Source organism: Rhinoraja longicauda, chromosome 3, assembly GCF_053455715.1.
Source record: "Rhinoraja longicauda isolate Sanriku21f chromosome 3, sRhiLon1.1, whole genome shotgun sequence".
Lineage (NCBI taxonomy): Eukaryota > Metazoa > Chordata > Chondrichthyes > Rajiformes > Arhynchobatidae > Rhinoraja > Rhinoraja longicauda.
In genome coordinates this window covers 85082672-85098504 of record NC_135955.1, presented here as the reverse complement: position 1 = coordinate 85098504, position 15833 = coordinate 85082672, and the positions used below count along the sequence as shown (strand labels likewise).

General features: G+C 42.2%; 1 protein-coding gene across 7 annotated transcripts in view; it reads left to right on the top strand.

Moving 5' to 3' along the window:
• Positions 1-15833, top strand: part of LOC144592139 (single-stranded DNA-binding protein 2) — a 285013-nt gene that overhangs the window by 247496 nt on the left and 21684 nt on the right. For all 7 annotated transcript variants that reach the window (XM_078396547.1, XM_078396548.1, XM_078396546.1 and 4 more), the window contains 4 exons: positions 610-664; positions 8441-8511; positions 10229-10307; positions 15782-15810. In XM_078396547.1, coding sequence (XP_078252673.1) covers positions 610-664; positions 8441-8511; positions 10229-10307; positions 15782-15810 — 234 coding nt within the window. The remainder of the gene's footprint in view (positions 1-609; positions 665-8440; positions 8512-10228; positions 10308-15781; positions 15811-15833) is intronic.

The following is a 15833-nucleotide window of genomic DNA, read 5'->3' as shown; positions in this document are numbered from 1 at the left end:
GCTATAGGGAATCAAAGGTCCCCACAATCGTGGTTTGCCTGCATGGACAGCGTTTGTTGATGATGTTAAACTGTTGCTGTTGGGGAAACAATCATGATCATCATGATCCTGACATTCATGTGTAAAGTTCATCAGATAGTATCCAGGACAAAAACTGTTGCTAATTTGTTGAGGGGGGAAAAATGTAATAGGAACCTGAGGAGTAACTTTTTCGCACAAAGGGGTGATGGGTGTATGAAATGAGCTGCCGGTGGAAGTTGTTGAGGCAGGTACTATCACAACATTTAAGAAACATTTGGACAGGTACATGAATAGGACAGGTTTAGAGGGATATAGGCCAGACGCAGGCAGGTGGGACATGTTGGTCAGTGTGGGCAAATTGGGCCACGCTGTATGACTAATTCCTCCACCCAAATCCCTGGCTCGGTGTAGATCTATTAATGTCTGCTCTTAGCTTTGGGGGAAAAATTAGTGCAACTTAGCAAAGATCTGCTGATTTTCAGTTGGAGGTGGCTGTAAATAGATGGCTCTATGTAATTAGCTGATTATATCTATTATATTTCAGAGGGCAGATTGGACACTAAACGATTGATAAACATTGTTTTGCAGGGTCCCCCAGGTGGTGGAGGACCTCCAGGAACTCCTATCATGCCTAGTCCGGGAGGTAAAAACATGTTAACTTGTATTCTCCTAATTTTTGTTGTTAATGTCATTCCTCTGCAAAACTTGAATATGTACATTAATGCCCAATGGACTTTATTTACAAGGATGCTGCAGGAACTCAGCAGGTCAAGCTGAAGATGGATTGAACAAATGACATGTCGAATCCTGAGCTTTCTTCAGATCAATTCTATGCTGGATAGCTCTGTAACTCGAAATAGAGAATACTTGTTCAAATTGTACCTCTGTTTATGGAAGTTTGCTTTGTTTAAATTGGCTGCCACATCTTCTAGATTTTACTCATGACCACATTTCAAAACTAATTTGAGATGTCTGAAGGACATAAAAGGTGTTCGTTCCATAGGTGACCAACCCAAAATATCACTGACCCAAAACATGTCTGTCCATTCTCTCCCCAGATGCCGCCAGACACATTGAACTCCTCTAGCACTTAGTGTTTTGCTCAAAATTCCCGCAGTTTCTTGTGTCTTATTCACAAAGATGTTTAAGTTACAATCATAAGCTTGAGCAGCTTACTACCTAGTGGTATGAACATTGAATTCTCTAATTTTAGGTAAATTTTACAAACATTCCCTTCCTCCGTTAAAAGTCGGTTAACAGTTTACGTCCCTCGCCAACAATTGGCCTATCGAAACCATCCTGCCTGATATCATCGGTTGCCAGTCCTGATTTACCTTGGTCTATTCTTGGTTCTAGTTCTAACCCCCCCCCCCCCCAAATCAGTGTAAAGAAGGGTCCGGATCCGAAAAGTCACCTAACCACATGAAGCCCCATATCCTTCCAGAGAGAATGGTGCCTTGACTCATTCATTCAGTGTTTATTAGCAGAAAGGTTTTCTCGTAAAGCCTTTAAGTGCAATTGCTTTGCAAATTATAACATGGTCACTTTTGGGAAGAGCACTATTAATGTCACTCTACTAAGGACTTTCAATAGATATTTCATTCTCTTCCTCCTTCTCAGCTGATTTAAAAACAAACCAGTAAATAATATCACCTGTTGGAAGTTCAGTTAAACACAAAATATTTACTTGCATATTGTTCGAGTGAGATAAAAACCCAAATTAACATTTAGATATATACAACTAAGATTTGTATAGATTACAAAGCTAAAAAATAGCTTAGTACAGGCTATAATTGTCTGGTAGAATTGGCACAATTTCTCATTAGAGGACTAAACTAAATCAGAGGAAGGGAAACATGACTGAACATTACAGAACAATCAAAATATATAGCATCCAATAGCACAAAGGATGATTTAATATTCACTTACCCATCTCTTTCTAGTTAATAAAACCTCTGAAATAACAAACATTTTTCATATCATTGTTACTAATAAGTTAAACGAATACTTTGCTTCTGTCTTCATTAAGGAAGACACAATCTACAGAAATACTAGGGGACCGAGGATCTGGTGGGAGGGAGGAACTGAAGGAAATCCACATTGGTCAGGAAATGGTGTTTGGTAAACTGTTGAGACTGAAGGCAAATAAATCCCCAGGGCCTGATGGTCTGCATCCCAGAGTACTCAAAGAGGTGGCCCTCGAAATAGTGGATGCATTGGTGATCGTTTTCCAATGTTCTCTCGACTCCAAGATGGCCGCGCCGTTGTGTTTGGCTGCCTGTCGTCGCTCACCTGGAGATCGTAGTGTTCTTCGAGCCACTTTGGTTTACGACCGCCGAACCCTCCTGTTGATCCGACCCTCCGTCGTCGACTTCTTCAGTCCAGGTCCCGGACAAAGTTTCTTCCAGCGATCGCTCCTCAATCAACTCCCGGTAGATGTGCGGGCCCAGCCTTACATCCACCGCCGCACGCACCGCGCTAGGAGGCGGTGTAAACGCGCGGGAACATTCGAAATTTTAAAAAACCTCGCCCGCGCTCATCCAACAGCGGCCTACCTCGCCCAGCGCTGCGAAGTCGGACCTGGTCGACCTTACTGCTCCATCCACCGGTGCTCCCTCGAGCTCAGGTATGCCGCTCTTCGACCGATCATCCCGGTCCCTGGACTGCCGGCCCGTGGGCTCCCAGCAAGGCCATCTGTGAAGCGCAGCGGCATGTTCTCCCTGAACCTCCGCCCGCTGGCGTGGGAGCCGCTACCAGACCGAAGCTCACCTGCTGTCCCTGCTGTCCCTGCTAAAGTGGCCCTGATCAACGCAAGATCCCTACAGAACAAGACCTTCATCCTCAACGACTTTTTCACCACCTGTGGATTGGACTTCTTACTGCTCACAGAATCCTGGCTTAACCCTGGTGAGCTTGCTCCACTCGTGGAACTCTGTCCTGATGACTGTAACTTCTTCACCTCGCCTAGGCTCTCCGGACGCAGTGGGGGCTTAGCCACTGTGTTTAAGAAACATTTCAACTGCCGCCTCCTGAACGCTGATCATTTCTCCAGTTTCGAGGTGCAACTAATTAAAGTAGGCCTAACCTATCCCCTCTTAATTGTTCTTGTGTATCGCCCACCAAAAATGCATAAGGACTTCATCACCCAATTTGCTGATCTGATTTCTAGCATTTTGCCCAAATTTGACCGGATCATGATTCTTGGTGACTTTAATATTCATGTTTGCTGTCCCACTAAGCCTCTTGTGAGTGAATTTATGCACCAGGTTGAGTCCTTCAATCTGACTCTTCACACCACGGGACCCACTCACAAGTTAGGCCATACTCTCGACCTAGTGTTATCGTCCGGATTCCCAATCAACAACATTGAAACTACTGAAGCCTGTCTATCGGACCACAGCGCTATCATTTTTGACGCATCTCTGCCTTTATCTCCCGCAAAATCTCATCTCCCTGTTCGCTACTCCCGCGACATAAATTCATTGACTGCCAGTAAATTCTCCGAGGCTCTCACAGCTGCCCCCAACATCTGCACTATTGAGGCCTCTCCCCCCCATCTCAGCACTGAAGATCTCGCCTCTTTATTTAATATCACTTGCTCTTCCATCCTGGATTCTATCGCTCCCCTTAAAATGAAAAAGCCTAAGCCCAAAGGTCGGCCGTGGCTCAATGACTCCACCAAAGCCCTAAGAAGGGAGTGCAGAAAATCAGAAAGGAGGTGGAAATGTGACAAGCTTCAAATTTCCTTCGAAATTCTGAGAAACAATCTTCTCAAATACCATGAAGCAGTAAAGTCTGCTAGAGCACAATACTTCTCCGACCTTATTTCCAAAAACTCTCATAACTCCAAGGTCCTATTTAGAACAATTACCTCTGTCATATGTCCCGCCCCCAGTACCAGCTTAGTTGGGTCCCCTGCTAAGTGCGAAGAATTCGCTAAATTTTTCACCAACAAAGTTGAGAACATTAGAATGAACATTTCCCCTCCCACTCGTGACCTAGCTGTCTCACTAGTCTGTTCTTCTAAATTGGACTGCTTCCAACCCGTCACTCTATCCTCCCTTGCAAAGCTTGTCTCCGCTATGAAACCTGCAACCTGCCCCCTTGATCCTGCCCCCACTGCCCTTCTGAAGGATGTCATTGCAATAGCCGGTCCTAGCATCCTCTCTATTATCAACAGTTCTCTGACAAAACCTAACCTAGACCCCACCTTGCCTAGCAACTACAGACCCATTTCCAAACTGCCATTCCTGTCAAAAGTCCTTGAAAAGGCAATTCTAAACCAATTAGTGCCCTACCTGCACCAATACACCATCCTGGAAAGTTTCCAGTCAGGTTTCAGAGCCCACCACAGCACAGAGTCTGCCTTGTTGAAGGTACACAACGACCTGCTTCTCGCCATCGACACCGGCGACTGTGCAATCCTGCTCCTTCTCGACCTCAGCGCAGCGTTCGATACAGTGGACCACACCATCCTTATTGACCGTCTCCGGTACGCGGTTGGCATTGATGGCACTGCCCTGAGCTGGTTCGCTTCGTACCTCAAAGATAGGAGTTTCACCATCAACATAGGCAGTTATTCCTCTGCTCCAGCTAACCTCTCCTGCGGAGTTCCACAAGGCTCCATCCTAGGCCCCATTCTCTTCTCTCTATACATGCTCCCCCTTGGCCAAATCATTCAAAGACACGGCATTTCTTTCCACTGCTATGCCGATGACACTCAGCTTTACCTCCCCCTGAAACCCAACAACCAGTCAAATTTAAACAGCCTCTTACACTGCCTTGAGGACATAAAATGTTGGATGGCACAGAACTTCCTCCAATTAAATGAGAGCAAGTCTGAGGTCATCCTATTCGCCCCCCCTCCCGACTCCATCAAATCGATAACAGGCAGTCTTGGAAGTCTATCCTGCCTAGTCAAACCGCATGTCAAAAACCTCGGCATGATATTTGACTCTGCAATAAAATTTGATAAGCAAGTCAACGCTGTGGTAAAAGCCAGCTTCTTCCAACTTCGAACCATAGCTAAAATCAAACCTTTCCTCCAATTCGACGACACAGAAAAAATCATTCACGCTTTCATTTCCTCCCGCCTAGACTACTGCAACTCCCTATACACTGGGATCAGCCAATCTTCCCTGTCCCGCCTGCAACTGGTCCAAAACGCCGCAGCGAGACTCCTGACGGGTACCCGTAAAAGGGACCACATCACCCCGATTCTGGCCTCTCTCCACTGGCTCCGTGTACGGTACAGAATCAACTTCAAGCTCCTCTTATTCACGTATAAAGCCCTAAATGGACATTCCCCCCCCACATCAAAAATCTTCTAACCCCCCTCTCTAACTCCAGGTCCCTCAGGTCGGCCGACTTGGGGCTACTCACTATCCCGCGGTCTAGGCTTAAGCTCAGGGGTGACCGCGCTTTTGCGGTTGCAGCTCCTAGACTGTGGAACAGCATCCCTCTCCCCATCAGAACTGCCCCCTCCATCGACTCCTTTAAGTCCAGGCTCAAAACCTATTTCTACTCCCTAGCGTTTGAGGCTCATTGAGGAGGCGCTGTGAACTGTTTGCGTGCTACTGTATGTTTCATTTTTTCCTTAGTACCTAATCAGATGTACAGCACTTTGGTCAACGTGGGTTGTTTTTAAATGTGCTATACAAATAAACTTGACTTGACTTGACTCTGGATCAGTTCCTGTGGACTGGAGGTTAGCCAATGTAACTCCACGTTTTAAGAAAGGAGGGAGAGAGAAAACGGAATTATAGACCAGTTAGCCTTGGTATTGATGGTAGGGTATTGACATGGATAGAGAACTGGTTGGCAGACAGGAAGCAAAGATTAAGAATCAACAGGTCCTTTTCAGAATGGCGGACATTGACTAGCAAGGCTTGGTGCTTGGACCTCAGTTATGTACAATATATATTAACAATTTAGAGGATGGAATTAAATGTGACACCTCCAAGTTTGCGGATGACACAAAGCTGGATGGCAGTGTGAGCTGCGATGAGGATGCTGTGAGGCTGCAGGGTGACTTGGATAGGTTGGGTGAGTGGGCAGATGCATGGCAGATGCAGTAAAATGCGGATAAATGTGAGGTTATCCACTTTGGTGCAAGAACAGGAAGGCAGATTATTATCTGAATAGTGTCAGATTAGGAAAGGGGGAGGTGCAACGAGACCTGGGTGTGCTTGTACATCAGTCACTGAAAGTAAGCATGCAGGTACAGCAGGCAGTGAAGAAAGCTAATGGCATGTTGGCCTTCATTGCGAGATTATTTGAATTTCGGACCAAGGAAGTCCTACTACAGTTGTACAGGGCCCTGGTGGGACCGCACCTGGAGTATTCTGCGCAATTTTGGTCTCCTAATTTGAGGAAGGACATTATTGCCATTGATGTAGTGCAGCTTTGGGTCACCAGGTTAATTCCCGGGATGGCCGGACTGATATATGATGAAAGAATGGGGCAACTGGGCTTGTATTCACTGGAATTTAGAAGGATGAAAGGAGATCTTATCGAAACATAAAATACTTATTAGACAGGCCAGATGCAGGAATTTTTTTCCAAATGTAGGGGGAGTTCAGAACCAGGGGTCACAGTTTAAGAATAAGGAGTAGGCCATTTAGGACTGAGATGAGGAAAAACTTCTTCACCCAGAGAGTTGTGAATCTGTGGAATTCCCTGACACAGAAGCCATTGGCGGCCAATGCACTGGATGTTTTCAAGAGAGAGTTAGAGTTTAGTTCTTAGGGCTAAAGGAATCAAGGGATGTGGGGGAAAAACAGGAACAGGTACTGATTTTAAATGATCAGCCATGATCATATTGTATGGAGGTGCTGGCTAGAAGGGCGGAATTGCACCTATGTTCTATGTTTCTATAAGTTTGTGCAACCTATTCTCAAACTATGTCCCCCATGCAGCCAATGGTAATGTTAATTTGCCTGATTTTGCATCCTAGTTACCCCTTTTTAGTTTTATTTATATTTTGTCGAATCAATCAGGAGTCCATAACCCAGACTCCATGGGCGTTCCAGTTGCTGATGCTCATGTAAATCATATCTGCACCCTTTCCCTCAGCAAAAATTGGGATCTACATTCATAATCCTTGACTAAAGGGCTTTGCTTGCGATGCACATCAGCCTTCTGGAATATTCTATCTTCACCAAGGAAAGCCCATCTATTAATTGGGAGACTTGGCAAGGGATACAAGTTATTCCACGTATCAGTGATGAAAAGTGCACCTGACCCAAATCTGTAAAGGGAACAACATCTTTGTTCACTTTCATCCAAAATATTTTTTAAATCTCAATTATTGTTATGATTTCTGCAGTGTTTTACCTTTCCCAGTTGTTTTTATATTTTCTAACAGCTTTCTCATACCACTGTATAAGGAACTCTTCTGGTTTATTTTTCTAACATGCAGATGCAGCCAGCCTTCATTTACTGTTTTTACCATTTGAGTTTTCAATGGCATGGAATATTACAGACTTAGCCTCTTTATATCCTGAGTATTTTTGTTTCAACATTCTGCATGCTGAGCATGCATTATAACAATAACTATTGAACGCACAAATAATTTGAAATGCTGTACAAAAATTAAATGATAGGTTAGTACTGATGTATAGTTAGATGATGCAAATCTGCTCCATAATTATTGTTTTGTATTTACGCTAATTCATAAACCGAACCAATTGACCTTGAGGCATGCCTTTCTATCACTCATTTAAAAATGTATTTTAATTGTGTCAAAGTAATTTAATAATATGTCAAATAACTAAATTGAAGGCATGTTAGTTTTCAAGCAGTGTGTTAAGTTACAAGTTTTAAAAGAATGGTGAGAGTTTTAAAATTAATACATTGACTCCCACCACAGCCATGCTCAAGACCCATGCGTTGGCACCAGACTTTTGGTCATTCAGGCTAGAACAAGGAAGAATAATCAAGAACGCACTGGAGTATCCAAATCTGGATAAATAATGGCTTTAACAACAGATCTGTTGATGCAGGCAAGGGGGACGAATGATTCTATGGAGGTGGAAATAGATTCTCACTGATGGTGTTGTTATGTGCTCTGAAGCTCATCTTGAAGTTTAATATGATACCAAATTTGTAGATAATATGGCACAGCTTCTGACTGAGATCAAATGTAAACACTTAATCTCGTAAATTCAGCTACTGGTTCTTATCCAATATTCCCGTGTGGTTCATTCTCCATGTTTAAAAATATCAAATTTCCAAATAGTAGTCACTCCCTACAAAGTAGAAAAGATGTATTTGGAATCAAGACCATTGTACTCATTCCAAATTATGTGTTTTCATTGTTACTTTGAATCAGAGACACTAACTTCCTACACCACTAACATAAACATTCTCCATTATTCTTGAAACTGTTTTTAAGCTATTGTATTTCTGGGTGTTTCAGATTCAACCAACTCCAGTGATAATATGTATACGATGATGAATGCCGTCCCACCTGGGGCTACCAGGTCTAACGTAAGTAAATGAAGCGTGAACTTTTTCAATTAAAAAATAAATGTTCTTCTTCACCACACAACAAAACTCTAAAATGTGAATGTAAAGACTGCGTTAAACTGGAAAAGGCATTTTTCACCTTCAGGTGTAAAATTGTTTTATTCCACTTCATATTGTTGTAGCACCTGTCAGATCACAAATGCTAATAACATGCACTTACCTTCACTGATACACTATACCAAGTGCAAATTCAAATTGTTCCGGTCAGGATGTTACGTCTAGGAAATGAAAAGACATGGCAGCTGTGAACTTAGTTGTTATTGGGAACCGCTCTGGTCAGGCTTTAATTCAACACACATGATTAAAACCACCCGACCTGTGTTTTGAAGATGGGTTTTCCCAATTTTACCATTTTCTGAACTGTTCCTAAGTGGGCATTAGTGCTAAATGCAACACCAATTTAGATTCTAAATAAGAATAAAATTCAATTTCTAAGCAGGTACTTCAACTGCAGGTAACTGTTACATGTAGAGAAAATTCTGGACAGGAACAGTAGCAGCATTTTAATTCAACGTATTACATTAGTGCTTGTATTGATATATAAGAAAATAACTGCAGATGCTGGTACAAATCGATTTATTCACAAAATGCTGGAGTAACTCAGCAGGTCAGGCAGCATCTCGGGAGAGAAGGAATGGGTGACGTTTCGGGTCGAGACCCTTCTTCAGTCTGAAGAAGGGTCTCGACCCGAAACGTCACCCATTCCTTCTCTCCCGAGATGCTGCCTGACCTGCTTGTATTGATTACAGCTGTACTGAAGTAAACAGTCTGGAGTAGAAAGACTGTCTTGAAAGCCAGTGGAGGAAGTGTTTTAGGAAGAAGCATTAGGAAATAAAGTAGAGGACAAAACATTCAAAATATGTTACAGTGGATCTGTAAGGTGTCATTGCCGTTAAACAAAAGTAAGCCTTCTTCACGACCCACTTATTCCACCATTTAATGAATTAATGGTTGATTCTCTATCGACTTCATTTGTGGATCAGAGAAATATGAGTCCACAGAAGCCCATAACCAGTGAGTAATTCATGATACATCCGTGGTTCATTTGTTACTGCACTGTTTTGTATTGTAATTGTGTTTTCCCCTCCCATTTTTATTATGGAAGTACGACTTTTGCAAATCCCTAAGCAATTCTTGGGGATGAGAGTTGGTAATGAAGGATGGTGGAAAGAGGTGAATGACACGATGAGGAAAAGAGATCAGTGGGTATTTGACAGCAGAAATGATTTATTGAATGTGTGAGTGTTCAGTTTCCTGTGGTGTGAATGTTGTAGAGTATGAAGAGGAAGGTATCTTCCATTGGTAAAATGGGGACTGAAATGAAAATGTTAATGTTGTCTTAATAAGATTGGGGATGAATCTGAAAATTCCATGTGCCTTCTTCATTCATTAGCCAATGCAGATCAATGTGCCAAACAAACTGAAAAAAAAATTGTCAGTGATTATGGGGAGAAGACAAGAGAATGGGGTTGAGAGGAAAAGATAGATCAGCCATGATTGGAATGGTGAGGTAGACTTAAAGGGCCGAATGGCCTAATTCTGCTCCTAAAACTTATGAACTACATTTCTTTCAGTACAACTAATGAGGATGTTACCAGTTTACCAATATGTAAATATATTCTGCAAATGTGGAAAGCCTCATTTACAGTAACATTCAGTTTTTGTTTTAAATTTGCAGTTTCCTATGGGCCCTGGCTCAGATGGTCCAATCGGTGCGATGGGAGGAATGGAACCACATCACATGAATGGATCATTAGGTAACAAGAAAATAATAGAACATAATACTCTTCATGCTATTTTATTTATTCTGCTATATTTCTCCAATGCACTTCAGAAACTTCCTGATGTGTGTACTACAATATGAGTGGGTATTTATTTCACAAAATGCTGGAGTAACTCAGCAGGTCAGGCAGCATCTCAGGAGAGAAGGAATGGGTGACATTTCGGGTTGAGACCCTTCTTCAGACTGATGTCGGGGGCGGAACAAAGGAAGGATATAGGTGGAGACAGGAAGATAGAGGGAGAACTGGGAAGGGGGAGGGGAAGAGAGGGACAGAGGAACTATCTAAAGTTGGAGAAGTCAATGTTCATACTGCTGGGCTGCAAGCTGCCCAAGCAAAATATGAGGTGCTATTCCTCCAATTTCCGGTGGGCCTGACTATGGCACTGGAAGAGGCCCATGACAGAAAGGTCAGACTGGGAGTGCGAGGGGGAGTTCTCAGTGCGAAGTACTCAGCCATCGGGAGATCTGGTTGGTTAAGGCGGACTGAGCGAAGGTGTTGAGCGAAACGATCGCCGAGCCTGCGTTTGGTTTCGCTGATGTAAAGAAGTTGACATCTAGAGCAGCGGATACAATAGATGTGGTTGGTGGAGGTGCAGGTGAACCTCTGTCTCACCTGGAAAGACTGTTTGGGTCCTTGGATGGAGTTGAGGGGGGAGGTAAAGGGACAGGTGGTGCATCTCCTGCGGTTGCAGGGGAAAGTGCCCGGGGATGGGGTGGTTTGGGGTGGAAGGGACGAGTGGACCAGGGAGTTACGGAGGGAAAGGTCTCTGCGGAAAGCAGAAAGGGGAGGGGATGGGAAGATGTTGCCAGTAGTGGGGTCCCGTTGTAGGTGATGGAAATGTTGGAGGATGATTTGTTGGATACGCTGGCTGATGGGGTGGAAGGTGACAACGATGGGGATTCTGTCCTTGTTACGGATGGGGGGAGGGGGAGCAAGAGCGGAGTTGCGGGATGTAGAAGAGGCCCTAGTGAGAGGCTCATCTATAATGGAAGAGTGGAAGCCCCGTTTCCTGAAGAATGAGGACATCTCTGATGCCCTAGTGTGAAACACCTCATCCCGGGCGCAGATGCGGCGTAGACGGAGGAATTGGGAGTAGGGGATAGACTTTTTGCAGGAGACAGGGTGGGAAGAAGTGTAGTCCAGATAGCTGTGCGAGTCAGTGGGTTTATAGTAGATGTCAGTCACTAGTCTGTCTTCTGCGATGGAGATGGTGAGGTCCATAAACGGGAGGGAGATGTCGGAGATAGTCCAAGTATATTTAAGAGCAGGATGGAAATTGGAAGTGAAGTGTATGAAGTAGTATATTTAAGAGAGTAACATCAATCTGAAGAAGGGTCTCGACCCCAAACGTCACCCATTCCTTCTCTCCTTAGATGCTGCCTGACCTGCTGAGTTACTCCAGCATTTTGTGAAATAAATACCTTCGATTTGTACCAGCATCTGCAGTTATTTTCTTACAATATGAGTGGGGTTGATTCCAATCCCCACAGCCTTAAGTTGGCACTTCTCACTCAGTATTAACATTATGCACTAACTTAAGGCAGCTGCTTACTAATTATAATCAGCTCTCAGGTGGGTAACGTTTCTTAAAGTCATGGTAACAACTTGCCCCTTGGTGGGTTTTGTTTACTGTGAGTGTGCAAATAGAGCAAGGGAAAGAATTAAGCAAACTGCTCAATTTCAAAATTTACAAAGATCCTCATCTATACTAATTTGTCTCTCCTGACACTTCAGCAAATGTAATAATGATTTGATTATGGTGAGGAAAAGATTACCGAAGGTAAAGCTGTAGAGATTTTGTCCCTTGGAAGATCTTGGGGTTGCACTGTTGTAGTGAGGAACATTGTATTGGTGAACAAATAATTAGTTAGTGTTCCTGCTCCCTGCCATGCTTCTACTTTTTTTCAATTGTGACATGTTATTCATTTTGAATTCGACCTTCACCAAAACATTTGTTCAGATTTTTCAACATCATATCATCATATCATATATATACAGCCGGAAACAGGCCTTTTCGGCCCTCCAAGTCCGTGCCGCCCAGTGATCCCCGCACATTAACACTATCCTACACCCACTAGGGACAATTTTCACATTTACCCAGCCAATTAACCTACATACCTGTACGTCTTTGGAGTACGTCTCACATCTGTGAGATAGCTGAGCCTCCTTCAATGCAGCACATCCTGATTCTTAGAAGTGATACCTAATTATTCTCTCAAACTCTGTGAAGCCTCTCTTTACAGCATTATTCCTACAGAATTATTGAAAGTTGCTTGTCAGTGCTTCCTATTATATGCAAAAAGTACTAGACACAAGGCAATAAATTTCATCAAAAAGTTTTCCAAAATCTTTTTTAGACAAGATGAGTGGAGTGTTTCAGCGATGCCTGCAATAAACAAGAGATAAATGTTGGGAATAACTTTAATTTTCTCTCCCGCCCCCACTTCCTCCCCTCTTTCCCTCCTCCCTATCAAAACTAACTTGGAGTAGAGCATGGTTAAAGTCTTGTAAACTGACTTACTATATAATTTGTTCCCATTTGGTACTTCTTTATCTTCACTAACTTTTTAAGTTAGTTGATACTTCTGCCTCATACAGGTGAAAAAACAATTTAAATTAAGATGGAAAATGACTAGCTCAATACCATAATTGGTCCTGCAGTGCTATTTTTTGTGAAATTCAAGGGAACCAGACAAAGTGGTAAGAAATCTATCTGATAAACCTGGTGGGAGGTAACAGAAGAAGCCAGAATAATACAGGTTTTGCAATTTTTATCCGTTTTTTTCTGGGAGGTACCGGTCCCAAGGGGAATGCTCAGCTCTCCCTTTGCCTTACGCTTTCCTGTTGCTCAAGCTTGCATGGGGTCTGCAGTTTAACGTATGTCAAGGACTAATGTTTTGAATCCTCAGCAGTGTCCAGATCATGAATCATTTCAAAACCCCATTTGCAGAACATTGTCATTGATTGTATGTCAGATTAAAAAGAACCCTGGCAATTAAAATTGAATCTTTGCTCTGTTCCTTTCCTCCATGTTTAATCACCTTGAACCCCCCGCCCCACCCATTCTCATATTACTCCTCGTGACAAAGTCAAATAAGTAAATCTACAACTGTCATGTTTTTTAAATATTTTCACTCTTGCCTTATAAGTTCCTTTTAATCCCTCTCTGTCTCTCACCCTCTCCATTACTCAGCCTCTCCGTCTCTCGCTATCTCCCTCTTTCTTCACTTTTCTAACTCCCCACTTTGTTTGTGGATATGCCTTTTCTCAGTTTCATCCTCATCTTTATTCTTCCCTCAATTTTCCTTCATCACGGCTTTTCATTGTACTCCTTTTAGAAATATGCTTTTATGTTTCTCGCGACTATTTGACATGTGTTCCAAAACCAAAGCAATTAAAGATTAGCAATGCAATATCCTTCTTGGAATGCCAGCAGTAATATTATAAAAGGAGGGCACAGTATTTACTTCAAGTAGCAATGCCATTTCAATCTGTTTTATTATATGTTCAATAAAGAGGTTAAAATAATTAGTGTGAACTACCAGTGTTGGAAAACCAGAATTTTTCATTGTGGAATCTTTAACACTATGCGCCAACTCACAGCTCATATAAATAAATGTTGTTGCCATTTGAGTTTAGATCCATTTTTGCCTGCTTTTCTTGCTCAAATCACATATAAAAGTATGTGTGCAACAGTAGCAAGCTCAGATAGAGCTCTAGCTATCTTAAAGTGGCTTAATTTTTTCAGTCATCATCTGATGTTTTCTGCATCAGGGATGACATCAGCAATGTGCACAATGTGCACATATCTAAGTATTAGTGACAGAAATTTATGCTGTATTTGTGAAATATTTCACCTTTTATAACTCATAGTAAACGAGGAGCAAATCCCACAGCAGATTGACTAAGAAATGTGAATTAAAGGATCCCGACTGTGTCATTGAAGTGTTTCTATCTGAATGTGGCTGCTTGAGTTTTCATTACAGTGCATGCTTGTTGCATTATTACTGGCTCTCACAGAGTTTATTACAGATATGAGGCCATTTGCAGCATGAGAATCGATCTGTGAGGACAAATCCCCAGTGGGGTTTAGAGAGTGTGGCAGCAATGTGGCCGCACTACTGAAGACAAGTTTTCTCTTACCTCTCTGGAAACCTTTATGCTGCTGTAATGTTGCTGTCAGGGAGAGAGTTATTTAAGGCTGTGACCTGTTTCCCTTGATCTCAACCATAAAAACATGGCAGCAGTGATCTAAGTTGCTATTGGGAACTGTTCTGGTCAAGCTTTAATTTAGAATGGAAGGTGAAAACCACTGTACTTGTATTTTTAAGATGGATTGTCCCAATTTTTACCATTTTTTCCCCACAGTTCCTAATTGGGAATTGTGCTAAATGCAACACCCATTTAGTTTCTGAATGAGAATGAAATTCAATTTCTGGGCAGGTACTTCAACAGCTGGGAGACTAGAAATTGGATGGTCCATGTCGAGAAATTCCTTGACAGGACTAGTTGCATCATCTTACTTCAGCTTATTACATTAGTTCTATTGATTACAGCTGTACTGAAGTGAAAATGGTGTAAAAAGGCTAATGTAAAAAGAGTATCTTGAAAGCCAGTGGAGGCAGTGCATTAGGGACAAGCATTAGGTGATAAATTGGAGGTCAAAACATTAAAAATGTGTTAGAGTGGATTGGTGGATCTGTATGATGTGATTACCCTTGAGTAAAAGTAGCCCCTTCACCACTAACTTGTTCCATTTAATGAATTAATGATTATCAACTCCATTTGCGAACCAGTGGAATATGTCACAGTAGCCTAAAACCAGTGAATGATCCATGATACATCTGTAATTCATTAGTTACTACCTTTTTTTTTGTATTGTAATTGCAATTTGACCTCTCATTTTGTATTATGGAAGTCTGACTTTGCCAAATGGCATTTCGTAGGAATGGGAGTTGGTATTGAGAGATGGTGGAAAGAGATGAATGATTTGATGGGGAAAAGAGATCAGTGGGTATTTGACAGCAGAAATAATTTATTAAATGTATGAATATTCTGTTTCCATTCGTATGTAATATCTAATGAGGAAGATGGCTTCCATAGGTAAAATGGGAACTGAAATGGAAATGTTAATGCTGTCACTCCATGTGAAGATATTCCTAAGGTTGCAGAAGTATTGTAATTGTAATTTGAAATGAAATCAGCTTTTATATGCCATATTTATTTATTTGTATGCCATATTTATTCGGCCTGAATTGATCAAGTAGTGGCCTTGAAACAATGGAGGTAATAATGATGTAAAGTTGTATCTTGACCTCAGCATGTACTGTGTCGCTGACAGTTTTACATGACTGAAAATTTGCAAGACCCCATTGAGGGCTGTAGGGAATAATAGAGCTCAGATAGATGAACAAAAACTAATTAGAACGTCTTTCTTTTAATTCCAGGCTCAGGAGATATGGACGGCATTTCCAAAGTAAGGATTATTTTTAATAGGTG